The sequence below is a fragment of the Lonchura striata genome, chromosome 17 (assembly GCF_046129695.1).
Source record: "Lonchura striata isolate bLonStr1 chromosome 17, bLonStr1.mat, whole genome shotgun sequence".
Taxonomy (NCBI): Eukaryota; Metazoa; Chordata; class Aves; order Passeriformes; family Estrildidae; genus Lonchura; species Lonchura striata.
Window position 1 is genome coordinate 9411833 of NC_134619.1, and position 22012 is coordinate 9433844.

General features: G+C 50.6%; 1 protein-coding gene across 3 annotated transcripts; it reads right to left on the reverse strand.

The window, feature by feature from the left end:
• Positions 1 to 1842: 1842 nt before the first annotated feature.
• SDC4 (syndecan 4) lies at positions 1843 to 18995 on the reverse strand. 3 transcript variants are annotated; one of them, XM_021527861.3, is made up of 5 exons: positions 18861 to 18995; positions 5359 to 5500; positions 4424 to 4476; positions 4000 to 4183; positions 1843 to 2797 (listed from the first exon to the last, which is right to left on the reverse strand). In XM_021527861.3, exons 1-5 carry the CDS (start codon positions 18933 to 18935, stop codon positions 2646 to 2648), a joined length of 606 nt encoding a protein of 201 aa, XP_021383536.2. In that variant the 5' UTR covers positions 18936 to 18995; the 3' UTR covers positions 1843 to 2645. The 3 variants fall into 3 exon arrangements, with proteins under 3 accessions (XP_021383536.2, XP_021383537.2, XP_077643150.1); XM_021527862.3 differs by lacking the exon at positions 18861 to 18995 and adding an exon at positions 10191 to 10221; XM_077787024.1 differs by lacking the exon at positions 18861 to 18995 and having other exon boundaries at positions 5359 to 5581.
• Positions 18996 to 22012: the final 3017 nt, after the last annotated feature.

Genomic DNA, 22012 nt, shown 5'->3' on the forward strand with positions numbered 1-22012 from the left:
GCACAGGCCTTCCTACCTCCCTCTGCTCCTCCTGATTACAAGGGGACAGCGCTCTCCAAGTGTCACCACAAGGCAGGACACTCAGCCCATGGCACTGTGCTGTCTCTGCAGCTCCAGAGACGCAGAGCAGCTGGTGCTATGGGAATTGTGCACGGGTGGGGCACTGCAGGCAGCTCAGGAGCTGCTGACAAAGCCCCTTTGAGCTGCAGCCACCGCGCCAGTCCCAGCGTGCCACCCCTTCAGTAAACCAAGTAGTTACACAAACATTAGCTCCTGGTTATCCAGCTCCCAAAAGTAATTTCAGATCAGAAACAGTCTAAAAAGCCAGCTTTAGAAAGTACCATTTATTTGAGGAACCAAAAAAAAAAAAAAAAAACCCAAACAAAACAAAACCAGTAACAGTGGAAAATTCCCAAGAGCCATTACACAAGAGAATCTGAATATCCCGAGAAGCAGCCACAGCGCCTGCCTGCCTGGCAGTGCTGTCCACAGGCAGTACAGTCCTCCCTCTCCTCTCCAGCCTCCTGTGAACTCTGTGCAGCTTTGAGAGCCTCCCAGAGCCCAGTTTCCCTGAACACACTTGTACTGGGACTGAGTCACCCGGAGGAGGACCTCTCCTCTGTCCCAATGTCTCAACACATGTTCCTGCCCACACATTTTCTTCTATCATCTCTCTGGATTTGGCCTCAAGCCTACAGCAAATCCTCAGGAAGGAGGTTTCAGGAGCCATGAAGATTTCCAACCAGCCTTTGCAACTGCCTGGTTTAGTGCTGCCTGCTCAGGTGCTCAGTTTGGGGACCCACACACAGATTTTTGTCTCACACCACGTCACAGACTCACAGATGCAGGAGGAGCCAACTTGCTCGTGGTTCTGTAGCACCTTCCTGACACGCTGGCACCAGACACACAGCACCCTTTGCTCTGGGAGGCTGGTCCCACCCTCAGTGGAGGTAGGGGCCAAGAACAGGGGATGTTAAAAGAGCCACAGTGGAGTTCAGAGCCTGCCCCTATGAAAGCTCGGTGCTTCCCGGTGGGAGATGCCACCCTGGCAGAGCTCAGATCCCCTGAGGCAGGGCTTGGCACAGCACTGCAGGGGACAGAGTTGTCACCTCCACCCTGAAAGCATCCAAAGCTTGCTCCAAAGGGCAGCCCAAGGTGGGGATCTCTGCTATGATTCTGTGCATCCAACCAGCACATCCTGGCTGCTTGCAGGAGCTGGACACGGCCATGGAGCCCCCAGGCTCCTTCCCAAGCACAAACCCCTGGTGCTCCACACAAGACATTGGACAAACAGCAGCACAAACAAGATCAAAAGCCTCTTACACATCACACCATAAGGCTGCTGAAGAATTAACTCCAGCCTTTTCATTCTCATCTCTATATATCTCAGTAAAATATATAATATATAGTTCTATAGGACTGATTGTAATATATTACAGCCTAGAATTACTCCTGTCTTTTCCCTACTTCAATCATATTTATGCATCCAACTTTGCATACAGAAGTTATTGCCTTGAATTTGTAATTGAAATTCACAGAATAAAGCTTAAATAGTTTTCACAGAGACTCATTATATTAGTGTTTTACATAAAAAGGATAAAAGTTACCAAATGAGAAAGCAGCCATTTCAGAAACTATAAATAATTCTATTTTAAAAAATCCTAGAAAAGTTATGAGAAAACCATAAATATATTTACCCTCTATAGTAGCTGCTGTAGAACTAGAAGAAACCTGTAACACTCTGTAGCTAACGCTGCTTCAGTTCAGAATATAAATCATATAAAACAGCATCTCTAGAGAAATGCCCGGCCAAAGGAAACACAAAGGGATTGAAAAAATAAATCTGAGGAAATTAAAAAAGTAGATTTTTTTTTATTATTTCAAAACAATTTCTACAAACTTTATATAAACATTAGGCTATTTTCTTTTAAATTTTGTTACAAAAAATCCTACAAGCAATCCTTAAAAAAAGGTAAGAGACTGCAGGCAAGGAAAGGGTGTTGCCATAGCCAAACACCACTGGCTGTCCTGATTTCATGGACTAATGACCCTTGCCTGGGGCCAACAGGAAGAGACAGAAGTCTCCTGGGGAAGATATTCTCATAGGCCCTTTATGGCATTCAGGGATATTGAGCCCTTGTGGGCCTTTTACTCCCTGATAAGGCAACATTATCGGTAGTGTAAGAGATTCATAAATAGTTCTCCACAAAAATGTTTCACATCAACAGCCTGCTGCAAGACATCTAGTAGCAAGATTTATAAAAAAAGCCATCTTCTATAGAAGCAGCCAATCCCAGCACAGCACGCTGGATGCAAACACATGGTGTTTGCTTCCATACAGTCTGGTTTGTGTTTATATACCCTCTATAAAACCAAGCAGAAAATTTGGCATCTTTATTCCTTTTACACTAACTTAGAAAAAAAATACACTGAGGTTTTTTTTTCAGACTCTTTGTATTTCATTGGGCCCTTGTTAGCTGAGCGGGATGGGAAGGGTCACGAAGGAAGTTTGTTTTTTCTCAAAGTCACTTTGAAATTCAATCCAAAAAATAAAAAAAAGCATTTGTTCAGCACATCTCATCTGAGGGCACAGTGTTTCCATACAGTCTGCTTGTCCTTTGATGGGCACAAGGTGCTGCTGAGCTTTAGGCATAGAACTCGTTTGTGGGGGCTTTCTTGTAGATGGGTTTCTTCCCCAGGTCGTAACTGCCCTCGTCCTTCTTCTTCATGCGATAGACCAAGAGCAGGATCAGGAAGATGGCAAACAGGAGACCCACTGCTCCTCCTGCAATGAGAGCTGGGGAGAAAAGAGAGACTGGAATAAGTCTTGGACAACTCCAAACCACTGCTTCTTCAAGAGGAGCAGCCCCCAGAGTCAGCGTCCATGTGCCTGTCACTGCATGTGCTGGCACTTTCAGCAACAGCAGATGTTACTGGCAAAGGCCAGGACTGCTTCCAGTCCAACCACAGAATAATCACATGTTCCACATTAACCAGTTTGAGCTAATCTTCCAGTTTAGTCCAAAAAAGAAATGTTGACAAGATGATGTTGTCTCCCTGTATAGAGACAAAAAAAAACCACCCTAAAATGCCCCACCACAACCCATAGGAAAGTGGTATAGCTCCAATCTGAATGCTTTGTTAACCTGTGTGAGCACACCCTGGGGACTCTGTATCTCAATTCATCAACGTCCAATTACCAACACCACTTCCCTCAAAAAAAAAAAAAAAAATCAGAAAACCCCAAGAACCAAAACCCACAAACCTGCAAAAAGCTACTAAGATTTCCTCTCTCCTCACACCAAGTATGACCACAAGGCTTCACTGACACGTATTCCTTGTTGTGACACCTATTGCTTGCACTAAATCAGCTTCTTGGCTAAATGGTTTTGCAATTCACTCTTCCAGTCTCTTCTCCGACTGCAGCTCAGCAAAAAGGACTAGGGTTTCTACTCAGACCATCAGGCCAAGTGCCTGAAGCAGCAATATGCTGCTGGGGATCGACCTGTCCCACATGTTGAGGGGAAGGCAGTCAATTGGTTTTGCTCTAGACACTGGTACTCCGATTCCTACAGCTGACCACACATTGGAATCCCTTAGAAGGGTGGCTTGGCTCCTGGCAAAGCTCAAAAAAGGCAGAACTTGGGCAGAGGTTGGAAGGAAAATACCTGTACTTGATATTAAAGTCTATGTTGTCACTGCTTTATGGCCAGAAACACCTCTTGTTGAGGCAGTATCTGGGTGCAGAGCAGCTGCCACATGAGTCAAGCCAACAGTCAGCTGGCAGGCTCAAAAATAAGCTGTTTATCCCAGAAAAGACAGCAACAGGCTCTGCTGTTAAGGGCTGGGAGGCAGAAGCCACCCTGCTACACGTAGCCACAGTGGTAAAGCAACTCATTCCCCTGTCTGCAGGGAGCTGCTCCCCAGAGAAACAGGGAACAACAGAAGCCATTTAGCTTTTCAGTATTAATGATTTACCAGGACATGGTGGATTATTACCTGTAAGGACTTCTGTTCTTTCAAAGATGCTGCTGTTGGCTGTGCTTGCCATGGAGATCTTGTTGGACAGGTTCTCTTCGACAGGTACAGCTTTGTCTGGAATGATTTCATTGTCCACCATTGTGTTTTTCTTCTCACCTTCTATCTTTCTCCCAGTATCTCCAGGGATATAGTTGTCAGATATCTACAGAACACAGACAAACCACACCCATCAGCAAGCAGCACCCAGCCTACCCACAGCTGAAAGCAGGAGGGTGTGCAGGGAATGAAAGTTTGCTCAGTGCATTACGAGTACACTGTGCCTGCTCATGCAGGTGGATCTGTCTTGATGCCACGTCCTGCAGGGGGGAGGGTGCTCAGAAAGTTTCACAGACAGAGCAGAGGAGCTACATGCTGCTTAAAGACACACTGGGGCAATACCTACCGCAGGGGTATCCATGGTGGTCAGATACAAGCCATCTTCAGACTCTGGGTAGTCTGCAGAAGGAGCAAAAAAAAAAAAAAAAAAAATAGAAAGGGTTCTTAAGTTTTTATCTCATTACATGCTGTTTTTACAGGATTCAAACCCTTCCTGCAATACCAGCAACTGCACATACTAGGACTCTTGTCCTCTACAATTCCCTCTTATCTACTGGTACTATTTATCATTGAATGACTTGGATTGCACAAGACCACCAGATGTAATCTTGAAACCAGCACCTCTCCACTGGGAGGGATCTTCAGCTGGACCCACTGACCCTGCAGAGTAGGTCTGCCACAGCTTATATAAGGTAATGCCAATGGAGGGCACTGCTCCCACCGCCCACCCCTAAAGGATCCTTCACCAACCCTCCAGATCTGCCCAAACATGTCAGGCACTGATTTCACCATTTGTTCTTTTACTTTTGGAGAACAAATGTTCACATAAAGAGACACAGAGCTACAGAAACTGGTTTGGGCAGGGAGCTTTGCATGTCACAGAGAGTTCACTTGAACACCAGTTAGTCCTTTACCTTGTTTGGCCTCAACTGAGATATTAACTTTAGGCCTTTTAACACTGTCTCAACAATAGCTTATTTTTTTAAATGTTTCTCAGCAGTTCTTTGGAGTTCAACAGGAAAAAGATCCAGCCAGCACAAGGCCTTTTCATTTGCAGCAAAGCAAGCTTGGCTGGACTCCATGTGTCCTCCCCTGAGTGATTCAACATCACAGCACCACTACTTTCGCTGTTCTCATCTGAGTGACTACGAGTCACAGTTTTCATCTCCACCTGACACTGGTTTCTCAGGAGCTCTGGCTGTGATTTAGCCTATCACTCGAGGGCTGGTGCTGAAAGAAATTTCACAGCAGCTGCTGAGGGAGATCCACTTCCCCACTCACCTCCTGACCCAGATGTCTCATCTATATCTAAGCCATCAGAGGTTAAGTGAGGCCTGAAATCACCAATGTCTTCATCATCTGGCAAGTCCCCAGAGGCAGGGTAGTCAAGCCATCCAGCATCCATGGTTTCAGTTTCTCTCACCTGTAAATGGGAGTGGAGACATGTTAAATATGAAACAACTCTCCAGAAGCATTTCACAGAAGGTTCAGAGCCTGAGTACATCACTTCTACCAGAAAAATATTAAATGCTGAACTTCCTCTCCACCAAAAGCCTTACCTTTATCAGCTGGATTTCCCTAGAATTTCTCAGAACAGAAGTGAGAGCCAGGCTGGGAGGGGAATTTCCTGAGGGCTACAGATTGAAGAGGTTCACCCAAACACACAGGGTGAAAATATCACAAAAGGATCTTGGTCAGGAGTTTGTGGCAAAGCATTTGTTAAAGCAGTGCCTTGAGCTTGTGATAAGGGAGAGCTTGGAAGGACTTGGAATTCCCAGGAAAAGCCTGATGGGTGTAGGCCAGTTTTTTGCATAGCACCAAAGCAATTCCTCATTCTTTATACTGAGAACAAGCCTATTTTATCACCCAAGGGTTAAAAGCTGGTCTGTCAGTTTAGCTGAATTGCAGTGCAATACAGGCTGAGTTCAAGAGCACTGCTATCAATAATTACTTGCCTGAAGGAAGAGCTTCCCCTGCATCACCTGCTTTAAAAGCATGTAAACAAACAAACCCATAAAATATCTGCAGGATCCAAAGGCCCAAGGAGTGCAGTTCCAGCAGGAAAGCTGGAGAGCCTCCCAGCTATCAGCTGTTTGGCCACAATGGCAATTTGTGCACACACACAACATGAGCATACCAGAGCTCATTTGCACTTGGACCTTCAAGGAGCCACGAGCCCAAATCTCCTGCCCTCACCAAAGTTATGCAATTTCCCAGCACTATTTCTCCTCGCCCTGGGGCCAGGCCAGTGAGGGTACCACAGGTATGAGCTTTGGGGGTTGCTCAACACCACCCCACAGACTCCAGATGCTTCCAGAACCCAAAATCATCCCCATGGAGGGGGACTCAACCCCTTCCCCCAGGCAAGGGGCACAAATGCAGATGGACAGGTCCCTTAGCTGGGGGCTAAGCTGACAACATTATTTCATGGTGTCCTCACAGGACAACTGGGAAGTCTTGACAAAGATTTGTCTACCCACAAGAGCATTCCACAGTCCTGCACATCTCAGGGTTTTTCCCAATGTACAAGCTTACCAAACTACAGCCTCACTGGGGTAAGGAGGATCAGAGACTCGTGGGGACACTGAGCTGGATGGCAGCACCACCAAGCCCCCCTGCTCACCTGGCCAGGTGTGGCCCATCCCACAGCCCAGAGGTGATGAATTGCATCCGCTATTGATTCTAACCAAGGCAAACAATCAGCCACAAGCCATGTGTCAGCTTCCTCTGCCCACAGCCCCAGCCCTGCTTCCAGCCCCATTCCCCTGCCCACAGGCACACAGAGGGTTGGCCACAAACAAGCACAAGATGTTTCTCATTTTTTGCACCAGGAGCAGTGGCACTGGATGTGCTTTTCCTTGCTTATTGAGGCATTTTTGGTTTCCCCAGCAACTCCACTACAGGACAACCAGATGAACAGCCCAGAGGGCATGAACTGCTGAAGCCAGTTCTCCTCCCAGACCCTCTCTCTGCTGTGCCAAGCCTGGCAGTAGATGCTGGGAAGTGGGCTGGGAGGAAAGTCAGCTTGGAAGGAATCCTCTTGCAGCCTGGAATCAGGCATTCCTAACGTTATGGATCACTTGCTCCAAGGCAAATTCATTTCAAGATATGTGAAATACAGCCACAGCCAGTCCTGCAATGGAAACTGCTTGCCAGCATGCAGTAGCTGTTCCCAGGGCACCTTCTGCCATTTCATTGAGGGTCAGGAACAACCCAATTCCTGGGGCTGGGGAGCACATTTGCTGCAGATCCGAAAAAGCTCTGTACCAGGCAGAGATTGGTGTTGGCCAGTGCTGTGCCGAGCCACACCCCAGTGCCAGCTCACCCTGTACTTCACCATGAGTCACAGCCAGAAATGTCCACACAAGGGCAGCTCAAGAAAACCCAGGTTTAAGCCCTGGAGTGGCTGGACAGCCCACTGGCCATATCAGATCAGCCCGGCCACGAGCTGAGTGGTGGCACACAGCCACAGTGATTAGTGCACGCTGTGCAACACACCAGGCCTGGCTATCAAAAATCCCTATTTAAATCAGGACAGACAGTGTTTACCAGCAGGGCACGTAACAAGGAAATTACTGACTCACAAGCATAAATAAGATTATATGGGAGCGTTCCCTGAACTCATTCTTCATCATCCTCTTGAGCAAGGATGGGGAAGCTCCTGGAGGCCGCAAGAACTTCGCAAACCATACAGGAAACTTTTCTTGTGGGCAGTGGCCTCGCATCACAGGTTCATCCCACAGGGAAGTCAGGGCTGCTGGGCACCTCAATTACTCTCCAGGTTTAAAGGCATGTACTTCTAGGAAGCAGCCCTGCCTGGGAGCTGGGGCACGGGCAGGCTGGGAAGAGTTAACACTGGAGCGCTGTGCTCACAGGGCAGGTCTGCAGCAGGCACATTCCTCACATACACACCTGTGAGAGGGCACACAGGCACCTTCAGAGGACTCAAGAGCAGCAGCTCTGGGGCTTCCCAAGTGCCACATAAAGAGCTCCCTGGTGTATTGTTTTTAAAAAGTACATCCCTTTCCAAGAGCATGCAACCCTCCCTGCGGCTCTGCTGCCCAGTGAGGAGGCACCTCGGAGGGTGCCTGTACTTCCTCCTGGCTTGCAGGCTGTGGCCAAGAGGGAAAAGCCCCGAGATGACCACAAGAGGATGGTCAGCCCTTGCCAAGTCATCCCTGGCCACATCCAGCTTAACACCATCTGCAATTGCCAGCTGGAGAAGGGCACCAGTGCTGAGCTGAGCCTGCTTTCCCTGCACTGGAGCCAGGCCAGGGACTTGCTGGGAGAGCCTGGGCGGCTGCACAGCCCCACCTCACCCTGGCAGCTGGAGTCTTACAATTAATATGCTCCTCTCTAGGAGGAGTCTGTACAGGAATCAACCTTTCCTGCAGGAGTCTAGTTCTAGGATTTCTTCCTCATGTTAAGCAGCTTTATCCCCAGTAAGCATGAAGGGAGATTAAACAGCATGCTGGGGAGCAGAAGCTTTTCGTGCCTGCCAGTGGCCCAAAAAAAAAAAAAAAAAGAGTTTATTCCCTGCCCAGACAACCAGCACATCAGGCACACGTGAACTGTGTCATTCCTGAAAAAGCTGGGCACAGAGGCCTCATGTTTTGAGACTACTGGATGAAGCCAGACACTGCTCATTGGAGACACAGGAATAGCACCCCTGGGACTCCAGGCAGCCCTGCTGTGCTCCATCCCTAAACCATCCCACTATTTCGTGCTCCTGGGGTTTTCCCTTACAATCCCACAATACCACTCACCTCTTCTCAAAGCAAGATCAGCTATTTATTGAGGCAGCAAGCAAAGTTTCTGTGCAATGTGTGAATTTCCCCATGCCACTGGCAAGTTCCTGGGAAATAATAAACCCAGGCAGCTCACCTGCCCTAGCGTACACATCCTCACCAACACCTTTGCAAACCCTTTCAAAAAAACCCAAATGGTGTTTTGGGGCAGAGACAAAGTTTTCCAAACATGGAACTGGCTTTTACAGCTGTCCCTCGTCCCTGATCAAACACAGAGTTCATTAAAAGCTCCTTTGAAGGGTCACAGCCAGCAAGCTGTAAAGGGAGTCAGACCTGCAGGGACTGGAGCATTCACAGTGTACAGAGCCCTTTATCAAGTTTATAATTTTGGCATGGAGATCCAGCGTTTTTCCTCCTGGTCTCCCTCCCCAGCACTGTGTACATAAACCTGGGAGTAAACAGGAACAAGGTGAAAGTCAACCTTTCCTAGACAAAGGCACATGGAGCTGGGCCAGCCTGGCAGAGGGCAGAGGCACAGACCTGTTAACCCTGAGCAGCCTGCAGGGACAGATGGGTGTAAGCTGTTCCCAGGGCTTCTCAGGTGCTCTGCACTCAGAGTCAGTGGTACAGATCACCTCATGCCACTGCAGCAAGCAGCAACACACAAAATATCCTCCCCAGACAGATGTCACCCCACACCACCACAGTGCACAGCTATCAGCACAACCAGGAGGGGCTCCTGAACAACATGAGCAGCTGCAAGGCTGCAGAGCTCTGTAAACCACAGAGCCCAAGAGAGGGGATTTCCATACAGTTCACTTCCACCCAGCTCTTGCAGGAGCCCACAAACCAGGAAGGTTTTAAAGCTCAGGCCAAGCATGTGAAAGAGCAGGGCTTAGGAGAAAGCTCACCCCCTTGATGTCCCCAAGCCCCCAAAAGCAGAGGAGCCACAGAGCACTGGAAACAGGGCAGCTCAAATCAGTGTGAAACGGCCAAACAAAGCTGATCTCCACAGGAGAGAGGTGTGCAGTGACAACAAGCAGACTGCTCTATCTTCCCATCTGAATAAGCATTAGAAAACCTTTATTAGAAGAGAGATGAGCTTCAGCAGAGGCAGCTCCTTCCAGACAAGTAAGGGAAAGGTCTATATTCCCTGCCAAAATACCCTTCCTTCACTCCCTTCTCTCACTCCATGCTTTCAGCTCCATGTAAGGGAGAAGAAAATAAATACACAAAAGTCATTTTAGTCCTGAGAGCAAAGCAAATATCAGCATTTCAAATCAAGTCACACCTAACTCCCTTAACACACCAGCCACAGTAAAATAATACAAAAAACCCACTTGTGCCACCTCCTTGTGACCATGCCTGGAGGTATCATTTTACCACCCATTCCTGGTCAGTCTGTCCCACATAACTTGCAGCACACAAGGCCTGCACTGGCCTTTGTGCCAAGGGACAAAAGTTAAACAGCTCCTATCCAGGCATGTTTGCCTTTAGTTGCATGACACGATCACCTGAGGCTTCCAGACATAGTTAAATACTACCTTTGCTCAACACTTCCCAAGCAGTCCTAGAGCAGGGCCACAGGCAGCCTTGCCCATCTCCTCTGACAGCCACTGTCCTGCACTCCCACCACAGTGACCCATGAAGGTAAATCCATGGCTCTGAGGAAAGGGTGAAATCAGACTGGAGTACAGCCCAGGGCTGGCAGGCAGCTCCAGTACCCACAGCAGTTACTGCACAGACCGTGCCTCTTACCAAAGAGAGGAAAAATAATTTTTAAAAAAATTACTTTCAGTAGCAAAAAAGTGTTTTGCTTCATAAGACAGCAGAAGCAGCACACAGGCTGGGGAACTGCTCAGGTGGTTAGAGCATCACTTGTCCCAGGGGAGCTCAGGGCAGCCTGCCCTAGCAGGTCTCCATCTCCCAGCGTGCTAACCCTCCACACCCACGTGCAGAAGGCACATCCAGCCCTATCCCAGCCCACTCCCCCCTCAGCCCAGTCCCTGGGTGATTCTTTAAGCCGTGTGGCCACAAGCAGCAGCAGAGCCATAATCCCCCATGGCAAGGACGCTGTAATCCCACAGGTGCCTCCCCTGCAGCAGGCATGAATCCTCCCGGGCCTGCCTGCTCCAAATAGGTTTCCTTGCACTTACAAAGTCAAACCTCAGCTAGCTTTGAGCTGCTGTGCTCCTGCTTACACACAGCCTGCTCCCTCCAGCCCACACCATGCACGGCCACGCAGCAGAAGCAGGACAGAGAGATTTAAAAGGAATGAACTCTTGTTTAACTGCTTTTGCCCGATTATCAGCCAAGAGCAAAGCCATAAAGATCGAGTCCTTTGCCAGACAGGCACATGCTCAGATATGTTTACTGCAATGGTGGCAAAATAGCTGCTCTGAACACTCAATTCCCAGCTCCACACTCAATTCCCAGCTCCAGAGCCTGACCAGGAAGGAATGACCACTCCCCACTCCAGCTCAGGGAGATAACACTCAGCAGATAGTTGCAGATGGCTGTGTGTCCATCACTTGCCCTGAAGCAAATGAAAAAAGTTTGGAGGAAAACTACAGGAGGAAAAAGCAGGAGCTCTCATGTGACTCAAGAGGAGAACAACTGTGACAAACATTTCACGCCCCTGAAGGGCTCTCCCGGTCACAGGCCATGATACACACCTAATTCATAAAGCAATTTTTTTAATGGTATTTACAAACCTAATCATAAGTAGTTCATATGCTTCACTGTCCAGAGCTCAGCTCAAAAGCTGGAAAATTCTGTTCAAGCTTTAAAAAGGAATTCACAGTTTTTCCAGCTCACAACTCATTGAGTTGCCCTAGTCTATAAAAAATGTTTCTATTGCACCCTTATCTGTGGAAGAAAAAAAGGATATAAGTGCCCCAGCAAAACAGCTTTTCCATCAAGGATGATTTTTCATGCTGACTCTTCAAACTTGGGATATTTCACATGTCACACTTCCCCCACATGCCAGGAAGAAGCCTGCCCTCACTGCCCTTTCCTAGAATACAGCTACACCCCAATGCTTTCCCGAACACGCACACAAGCAGAATTTCTACTTGGCAAGAAATCTGTGACGTGCCTTTTTGGGATCTTTCTGCTCCCTCATGCCAGAGCGTTAGCAAAATTAAGCCAGGCAGACACCCAACTTCAAAGAGTGCCCTTCCTATCGGGCTCACCATGCAGCTAATCTCAGCTTGTTTGTACAGTCGAGATTCCCAACGCTGTGCCCTACAAATGCTTCCCCCTCCCACGATCCTTTTTAATCTAATCAGAAGTAGTAGCCCAAAGATTTCGGCTTAGCCCAGGCCATTGAGCTCTGCCAGCACAATTCTGCTATTTCAAGCCTTGCTCTGCTGGCAAAGGTGCCAGCAAAGAACAGCAGCAGAGGAAGTTATCGGCACAAAAGCACTCGAGACGGTGAGTGCTGCCGCTGTGCTATCAGCCGTACCCGTGTGAGCATTTATACAAACAAACATTTCAACAGCAGGGATTTTCCTGGCTAGCTGCAGCACCAGAGGCTGGGTTTTCAGTGTGTGAGGCTTGGTGGGGATTTTTTAATTTGTTTCTTCACACAGATATTGCCTACTTAAGGCTTGGCTTGGGCCCAGAAAGCAGCAGACACAGCACGTGCTATTGGGGATAATAGAGCTGTACTTCAGGAAACCTGTCACTTCCAGAAGCATTTTCCTCCCTCTGAGGGCTCTGAACTCCCAGGCAGGCTCCTTCCCCTCTCTGAGCAGAGGCTGAGCACACAGCAGCAGTTTTCCAGCCCTTCCTGAGCACATCTGTGTGCCCACAGTGCCACAGGCAGAGCACGGGGACCCAGCCATGGCTCTGGTCACTCCTGCCCGGCGCTGCAGAGCCCGCGCTCGGCTGGACGAGCGAGTCTGTGAGCAACCAACACGCAGGACCAGCTCCTCGTACTCAGCCTCAGGAAATTTGGAATTAGCGCCAAGAACAGCCCGCACATAAACAGTCTCCTGCGAGATCCTGGCTCCAGACTCTGCTCCGCTGCACACTGTGGATTTGCAATAAATATTTACCTCGCTGGGGAACAGAATCTTCCAAGCAAAAGCTCCTGACATCAGTAAGGGCTCTATTTCCATTTGGAGGAGAGTAGAAGCTTCTCTGTTTTTAAAGTGGGACATTAGCCCACTAAAGCAGCTTCTGCCACCCTCCTAGCACCACACCAGTCAGGATCTGTCCCTCCACCTATGGGTCTCGCTCCTCTCCAGGCCAGCACAGGAGCACACCTGGCGCCTTCCTTCCAGCCATGCTCCTCTCAGTCACTCTGCCTTCTGCACAGAGATTTCTGGCTACTGCGCTGTGCAGGCCACTTCAGAGCAAGCCCAAGCACTTTCACAGGCATTTATAGACATTACCATTGCTCTTCATTGCTCTAGTTTGACTGTAGCAGCAGCTAGAGGACAGGAGGCAGGGCAGCCTCACAGCCAGCTAAGTGGGCAAAGCCACATCTCTTTGTATTCAAGTTTGACAGCAGCACAGTTTTAGAAGAACCGTGCTGAAGATACTTTTTTCCCTTCAGCAGCTAAGGCAGAGCAACATCAAAAGTGGAATCCTTCCCATGAAAAGCTTTGCTTTTCCTGACAGAAGAGGATTTGTTTAAGCAAGAAGCAGCCGTGGTTTTGGTTGACATAAGATCAGCTGCTTGGGTAACAGTGCTATGGGTCTCCCAGTCTCCTTCCTGCCCCAAGGAGCGTCTCCCTGAGATTTTAATTAACTGCTTTGATTTTTAAGTTATCCCAATAATTTGTCTAACAACAGCCTCTTAGCATTTCATAAGCAGAGTCTGAGCCTAAACGGATTTAAGGCTAAAACTGACAAGAGTGCATACTTCCAGCAAAAATAAAGACTTTTACAAGAAGCATACTTTTCGAGTCAGCCAGCCTTCAAAAACTGAGAGACACACAGCTATGTATTGCATGCTTTCCCCTCCTATGCTGACATTTTCTCCAGATACAGGATTAAGTATTTAACCCCCTCTTTTGAGACTTTACACTCCTTTAGCTTGCTTTGAATGCTTTCAGTCATTTCAGAGAGTACTGCTGCTTTCCTGTCTCCCATGCAACTCTTGTTTCCAGCAGTATCTGCCTGAAAACGAAGGAACCACAGGGCTGCCAGAGCAAGTTACAGCTGCTCAAGACAGGGCCATTTTCTGATCTGTCTTTGCCAACACCAACTGGGATGCTGGCAGCAGTGACATGTCAGAGCCTGACAGCTTTTCTGCCCACCAAAGGCACAACCAGATTAAACAGGAGGCAGCAGCAAAGGCGCTCAGTGCCAAGGGCAGCACAGACTGGGTGCCAGGCAGCAGCACCAGTTTTGCCTGTCACCCCTTTTCTAGCCCCAGAAGAAGAGATCCACCTCCGCCCCAGAAGCCTGAGTCACTGCTTTGGGTAAGGGGCCAGGGCCGTTACTCAGAGGGTGACAGCAGTGTCCCCGGGAGCTGGGATGCCAAGCCAAATGCCAGAAACCTGAGTCAGAGCCTGACTGCTGCAAGTCAGGGTGACACACAGCAGAGCTGGTCCTCTGACCAGCAGCATTTACTGGACAAACATTCAGGCACACACTTAAATACAAAAAAGTTAAGTCTGAACTAATCTAGCAGCACAGCCCTAACTGTTTGTTAGTGTAGGATCTTTTACAGCCCCTCAGAGCAGAGGCTTATTACAAGTGAAATTCTTTAACTAGGCTGCCCTGTCTATTCAGAGCCACCAAGCCCAGTCCCATCACAAGAGTCTCATTCTAGTGCAAATCATTTGAATTCTTAATCTCAAGCATTTGCATTCCAGCGAGTCTCAAACAAACAGCCACACATGCTCCTCAACAGCAGCCCGGAGGTCAGGCGTGTGCAGGGTTTGTCCCCTCGGTTTTGTAGTGCTTCAACTGCATCAGCTTCTCGTTTGAGGTTGCAAAAGCAGCACAGCTCAGCTGTTGTTACAGGGCATAAAGGAACAGGATGTACTGAGCAGAAGGGGAGAATGCAGCTGCGAGACCTAAGAGCAGGTTCAAGAGGATAAATGTGAACTCAAGAGTTAGGAAGTGTTTTGAAGGATGGATGCTGCGTTTAGTCTGGCCAAAGTGATCACTGGGGAGCTCTGCAGCATCACAGAGCCACGATAACTTCATCAAGAAATCTTACAAGTCAACCCAAGTAATTTACATGGCAGACCGTGGAACCACAGGCTACGATGCCACCCTTACAGGTACAGATACTATCACTAATCAAAAAGTCTTTAAACCTGAGTCCATCAATCCATTCACTTGAGGAAAAACAACTTACACACAAAATACAATACAATCTAGTGGTACCTTATAGTCAAGAGGATTCAAGCAACCAGGATATTTCTAACAGGGCATTGACCAACTCCAGGAGTCCAAAGGGAAGGAAAAGTAGCTGTAGGAGTTGTGCTGAAGCCTGCAAACTGAGCAGCAAGTCAGTGTGCCCCCCCCCCCCCCCCCATCATCAATTGGAAAGTCAGGTTAGCAGCTTCCAGCTTGTGGTGGAAATGGACACAAGCGTTTTGAAAAGGCAGTACGACACTACAGGAAAATCATGGCAAGGACACATTAGGCTCTAGTTCAGGCATTTGCTAGCAAATGCCCGCCCCAAGCCATTCAAACAGCTCAAGGCAATAGCACAGCCATTAACAGAGGCTTGGAAGGGAAGGAAGAGGGGAAGACACATAGGAAAAACATTTTCCCTGTTACTAAACTGGATGCAGGCCTTCGCAGGATGTCAAAGTGCTGAGACCTTGGGAGAGAGCAATCAGAGGGGCAGGAAAGAGGGCAATGAGGTTGGCTAACAGCCTTTACTTCCCAGGGTGAATGAGCCTCCGGTATCACAACTCTGAAAAGTACCAAGTTCAGCCCCAATTTGCCTCTTGCGCAAGATGTTCGGGAAAGAGCTGAAGCACAGGAAAGCACTCCAGCATGGGAGCTGGCAGCATTTGGGACAGATGAGAGCTGGGCAGCAGTGCCTTTCCCAAGTGCTGCAGGGTGACTGTTCCTACCCATGGGAACCTACACATCCAAGGTGCTCAGCTGTGGAGGGACCAAGCAGCCCTGAACCCCAACCCAGGAGCTGCACATGCAGTTCAAGAAAGTACAAGGTGCTAAAGAAGTTGTTTTTTCCTACACATTACAGTCATTTCATCCCAACAACTATAGGTTTGACTTCAGAAGTCATGAGCTCCTTCTCCTTAAGGGCTAAGGGACATTCCTTCAGACACTGTCATTTTGCTGCTCTGTGTTTTAGAGAGACTGAAGCAAAGCAAAGAATTGCTCTAGATACGAGCATGGCAAATAAAGGTAAAATAAAGTAAAACACGCAGATAGCAATGTCTTGATTTGATTGGGAGGGACAGATGAGAAACCGGGCAAAGAGCAGAAAGAACAGGCCTCGGGGATCAATGGCAGCAGGACAAGCCAAACCGGTTTTAACATTAATAATGCTGCACTACTTTCCAAACACAGCTATCATCAACAAGACACCAGCTTTGCCAATCAGGAGGCCTCTGAGCATGATTGCTTTAGACCAGCAAACAGAGCCCACAAACAGCACAAAGCCTCCCCCACCTCTCCCTAAGCAATCCTCTGCCAGCAGCTTCTGGGTTGGATTTGTGTTCCTCTGTCCTGCTGAGGACACACAAACACGATGTGGTGCTGCATGAAGACTTTTTCTGCATAGTTCAAGGCACAAAAGTAGGACAAGTGCAACAAGCCTGCAGCCCACTAGCACTGCTATAGCCCTGCTGGGCTCCGGGCACTCGGCCCTTTTGCAGCCCAAACTGAGCAGAGCCCAAGCCTGCAGCAGAGGGAATACCTTTACCATGGGGGAATACCCCCTGCTCCCCTCCCGTGCTGCCAGGGACACTGCTGGATGCTAAATGCACAGGGAAAGCTCAGCAACACCACTCTGTCCAAGCAAGGCAGACCTCACAGCCTTTGTTAACTCCACTGATGCCACATCTTGGATGCATTGGTGACTTTCTGTCCATCCCCCCCTCAAGCATCTTCTGCAGGAAGCCCATCCTCGCAGAGCACAGAGGGGAGCATCCTGCCCACACATCCTTTGCTTTCCATGGCACTCGAGCGGAGAGGGCTGGGGACCACCTGGTGACATCGGGCACCAGCTCCAGCCCCCCGGCCCCACGGGAAGAAGGCAATGATCTCACACAAAGCTGCGGGGCTGTCCTAACACAACCCACCCACCCACAGCCTGAGCTCCAACGTCACACTGAGGCACTTCAGTAATATTCCCCACCCTCTTACACATCCAGGATTGCTTCACACGGAGAAATCCCATTTACACCAGAAAGCTGCTCAAGGGGAAAAGAGCCAAGGCACTTTTGTTTGTACAGGCTTGGGGAAATATTCAAGCACCGAATCACTCTCAACATCCATGCTCTTACATAAGCACAAGAAATACAATCCCCATCTTGTTAAGAAACAGCTACCTGTCTTCACCCTGCCCGCATAGAAAAACCAAGAGCCACATGCTGTGCAGCCCTGCACGTTTTGGCAGTGCTATTAAAAAAAAAAAAAAAAATACGGGAGGAGTGCCAGCAGACCTCTCCCAAGCCGTGTGTCATCCTTCTCTCCTCCCCGGCAGCGTGTAACCCAAACAATTTGTTTGGATTAGGCTTTATAGTAGGCCAGTGTTACTGCTCAAGCATCCACTCAAGCTTAGGTAGTTTAAAAGACACGAATAAATATTCCACGTAAATTCTATAAAAGTATTTACACACCACATCTGCGCAAAATTTGTTGTCTTTGCAGAAACCCGATGCTTGCAGACCAGTCCAGTCCCCAGGGACACCAAGTTGCATTTCATACCAAACATGGTCAGTGCAACTTCCAGATGCTGTCTGCCCCAAAGGTTTGCCCTACCAGTTTGGGCCAATTCCCAAACGACCGATTCACGTGCTTAATGGCAGGGATAAACACACCAGATTAGAGTTAAGTGGATTTGGGCTGCTTGGTTTTAGAGAGTAGCTGACAACTACTACAGATGCTCTCTGTGGGAGATTCCTGCTCTACAGTCAGCAGCCCCCAGCCCCGTGCCCCTGCTAGAAAGCAGCAGAGCCTTATCAGTTCTGATCTGCCCACCCAGCCTTCAGTCCAAAAGAAACCAATGTGGATGATTAAACCTACTTTGGGAATCCCTGATCTCCTGCAGTTACCTTAATCTCAGCAGCTCTTTCACACTAACAGAGGAATCTGCCCTGATTGCACTATCAGCAAGATGGTCACACACAAAAACAAACAAACAGCAGGGAAGCCAGAATCCCCAGATCTCTGCTCCACCACGAAGACCCCACATGTGCCGTCTTGAAGCATCCAAAATGTTTCCCCTCATTATATGTTTAAGAGATTTTTAAACTCTCCAGGGTAATGCATCACTTTTCACTCCGATGTGGGAGCGAGGAAGGTTTGATAGACACAGACACCAGGTACCAGCACAACCAGGTAAGGCTGGAAAGCCTACCCAGGTACGGCTGGAAAGCCTATCGAGGTACTGTAACGCATCCAAGAAGAAAAAAAAAAAGAATTAAAGGACTTTCACGACCCGAAGTTGAAGATTAAAATCGCAATGGAGAGCAGCTGATATCCAGCAGGTAGCCGGGGCCCCTGCAGTGCTGCAAGCCCAGCACCCCGAGCAGAACGGGATACGTGAGGAGCGGCACAGCCGCGGGGACAGCGGGCACCGGGCACGGCCGGGCCGGCGCGGCGCTGCCTTGGCATCCGCCGGAGGAAGCAGCGTCCGAGCCAAGGGAACCGGAGGAAGAACGGGAACGTCCTACGGCCGTCTCCCACCCTTCCCTTCCCCTGGAGAAGGGCAAGCAGCGGGGGCAGACCGCCCGGGGGGCAGCGGCTCTCAGGCTGCTGGCGAGCGGGGCCCCAGAGCCGCGGGTCACCCATCCCCCGGGCACCGGGAGCCCTTGGCTGCCGGGGCAGAGCTCCCCTTTCCCGCTGTCCCCCGGCGGGACTCACCGACTCGGCGGCGGCGGCTCGCAGGAGGAGGCCGAGCAGCAGCGCGGCGCGCAGCGGGACGCGGGGCAGCGGCATGGCCGGGCCGGGCTGGGCTGTGCCGGGACACGCGGAGCGACGAGCGGCGGGTCCCACCGGAGCGAGCTCTGGCCGTGCCCCGCCGCTTCACCGCCCTTATAGGGCCGGCGGAGCGCACGGGGGCGGAGCGGCGCTGCTCCCGCCCCGCCGGGAATGCCCCGGCCGCGCACCCGCCGGCACCGGGCTGCGAGCCGCCCCGCCCCGCCCCGGCACCGGGGTGAGAGCCGCACCGCCCCGCACCGGCACCGGGGTGAGAGCCGCACCGCCCCGGCACCGGGGTGAGAGCCGCACCGCCCCGGCACCGGCGCTTCGAGCCGCCACGCCCCGCACCGGCACCGGGGTGAGAGCCGCACCGCACCGCCCCGGCACCGGGGTGAGAGCCGCACCGCCCCGGCACCGGGGTGAGAGCCGCCACGCCCCGCACCGGCACCGGGGTGAGAGCCGCACCGCCCCGGCACCGGGGTGAGAGCCGCACCGCCCCGGCACCGGGGTGCGAGCCGCCAAGCCCCGCACCGGCACCGCCCCGGCACCGGGGTGAGAGCCGCACCGCACCGGCACCGGCACCGGGGTGAGAGCCGCACCGCCCCGGCACCGGGCTGCGAGCCGCCCCGCCCCGCCCCGCACCGCCCCTCACCGGCACCGAGGGTGCGAGCCGCCCCGCACCGCCCCGGCACCGGGGTGAGAGCCGCCATGCCCCGCACCGGCACTGCCCCGGCACCGGGGTGAGAGCCGCACCGCCCCGGCACCGGGGTGAGAGCCGCACCGCACCGGCACCGAGGGTGCGAGCCGCCCCGCACCGGCACCGGCACCGGGGTGAGAGCCGCCCCGGCACCGGCCCCGGGGCACGCCGTGCGGCTGACAGCCGAGACACCGCGCCGGGACACCGCGGGACACGGCCCGCGACCCCCTGTGCACGGCCGGGACCCCCGCACTGCCGGCGGCCACGGTCACTGCGTTACGGGGGAGCGGGCGGAAAGGAGAAAGGGAAAGGGGAGAGAGGGAAAGAGAGCGGCGGGGAGAAATGGGGAGGGGGGAGAAAAGCGAGGGAAGGGGGAAAAGGAAGTGAGAAAGGGGTCAGGAGAAAACGAAAGGAGGAAAAGGATGAGAAAGGGGAGGGAGAAGTGACAAAGGGGAAGGAAAGCGAAAGTGGGGGGGAAGAAGTGAAAAGGGGGGAAAAGGAAAAAAGGGAAGGGAAAGCGGGGGTAAGAAAGAGGAAAAGAGAAAGTGGGGGGAGCGGGCACACAGCATGCGCTTTTGCAGCATTCCACAAGTGACAATCTCGCATTTACAGAAAATCCTGTCCCTGGCAGCGTGTCGCCGCCGCGGTTATCCGGCGGGGTGTTGCATCACGGCTCTCGTCGGGGATGGAACACGAAACCGCTCCCTCAGTCTTCTGTGGAAGCGGCAAGCGCAAAAACCCACACTGATAAAGAAGCGCGAGGGGGGAACCCAACAGCACAGTTTAACTATTTCCGTTTCTCTTCTCACATTAATAACTTTGCTTGGCTATAAGAATTTGCTTGACAATATCTATTTCGGCCCCTTGACCCGAGGGGCACCTGCAACACCATAATACTACAGCCCCGTGCTCATGCTGCAGCCACATCAATTTGCACTTGGGTTCTAGTTTGTAGACAAAAAAATATTTTCTTAGCAGGGAAGCAATGCATAGCAAAGCATATGTGCCATGATCCCACCTGCCAGGAATGAATGCCAGCTCCTCTCGGTCTGGTTCTCAGCCTCCTCCAGCACTACAAAGTTACCGGAGAGAACTTGTAGCCTTCCCCCTGTCCCACCTCCAACCAAAAAGATCCCGAAGGTGAAGCAGCTTTCCCAACTGCCTGTTCCTTTGGGAATAAACAGCTGCAGAGGGTGTGAAGTGAGATCTAGACGTGTCCTCAATGTTTGCTAGGACTGTGCCTAGGCACATGTCCACAGGCAGGAGGGATCCGTGCTGATCTGGCTGTGGAGCCTGTTGGCATAATTTGAAGTGACAAGGAGCACTGCTCAGGGCTTAAAAAAATACTTCAGATCTGAAGGCAGCACACATGTGGGCTATGGTAGGAACCAACCTGGAACAGGCTGTGGGGGAGTTTGCTGACCTGCTCTGCTCGGGACATGTGTCACTAACCCTTTAGCTCACCTCAGCATCCAAGGCCATGAGGGAGGGATTTGTGCTGTGAGCTGGGTTACTACCCTTCCTTATTACCCTTACTTCGTCACACAGAGGAACTGATAAAAATCACTGCTGGTGCAGCCAGGGAGCCCAGCTTCCATAAATCTCCAGCTCTGGACACTCAGGAGAGATGGGGAGCAGTAGATGGTGAGGAACAAGAGCACACAGATTGGGTCAAATGTGTAGAGAGGTCCATACCATGGCATCTGCCAGACAGGACACAGCCTCAGCAGCACAAGGTGGCCAGAAGTACTCCATGCCCCTAAACCCTCTAAATGCCACTGGTATTTGTGTGCATGTGGCCATGACCTCTCTACATGTCCTTCCAGGTAAAGCAGCCACCACAAAGATCCTTTCAAAACCAGCTTTCTGTATTGTGGCTACAAAATACTGCTCTCTCACCTGTTAACTTCCTCTCCAAACAAGCACAATATGCTGAGTTCCTGGTAATCATATCCCTCAACACATACCCTTTCCACCAAAAAAAATCACCTTGCATTGCACAGGACAGTGTTTTCCCTTGCAGGGAAGTTCTGCTGTGATAGGATGGAGAGGAGTCAATCTGGCCCAGGGACCACAGACATTGTACATCCATCTCACACCTGCATGCACAATCCTTCAGGCAAACTGATCTTGGGCTTCTGGAAACAGAAGAGAAAATTAAACTAAACCCTAATGTACTTTTCAACCTTGAGAACAAGTTCCTGTAACTTTAAAGTGCATTGTGTACATCCACCTCACTTCCTCACACACACAGAAACATTCTGTGACTGTATCTCAAGAGAATAAGAGGAAATGCAGTCATAAAAATCATAATATGATTCTAAACTCATGGTCTCAAAGCTGCCTTCATTTTACCATTCAAGCGTTTCCTTTCAAGACATTCTCCTCTGACATTCTA

Coding starts and splice junctions, on each gene's coding strand:
- SDC4 (XM_077787024.1), bottom strand. CDS start 5,581: ATGTACTCAGGCTCTGAACCTTCTGTGAAATGCTTCTGGAGAGTTGTT. Junction 4,184..4,423: donor CCACCATGGATACCCCTGCG/GTAGGTATTGCC, acceptor TGTGTTCTGTAG/ATATCTGACAACTATATCCC. Junction 2,798..3,999: donor AAGAACAGAAGTCCTTACAG/GTAATAATCCAC, acceptor TTTTCTCCCCAG/CTCTCATTGCAGGAGGAGCA.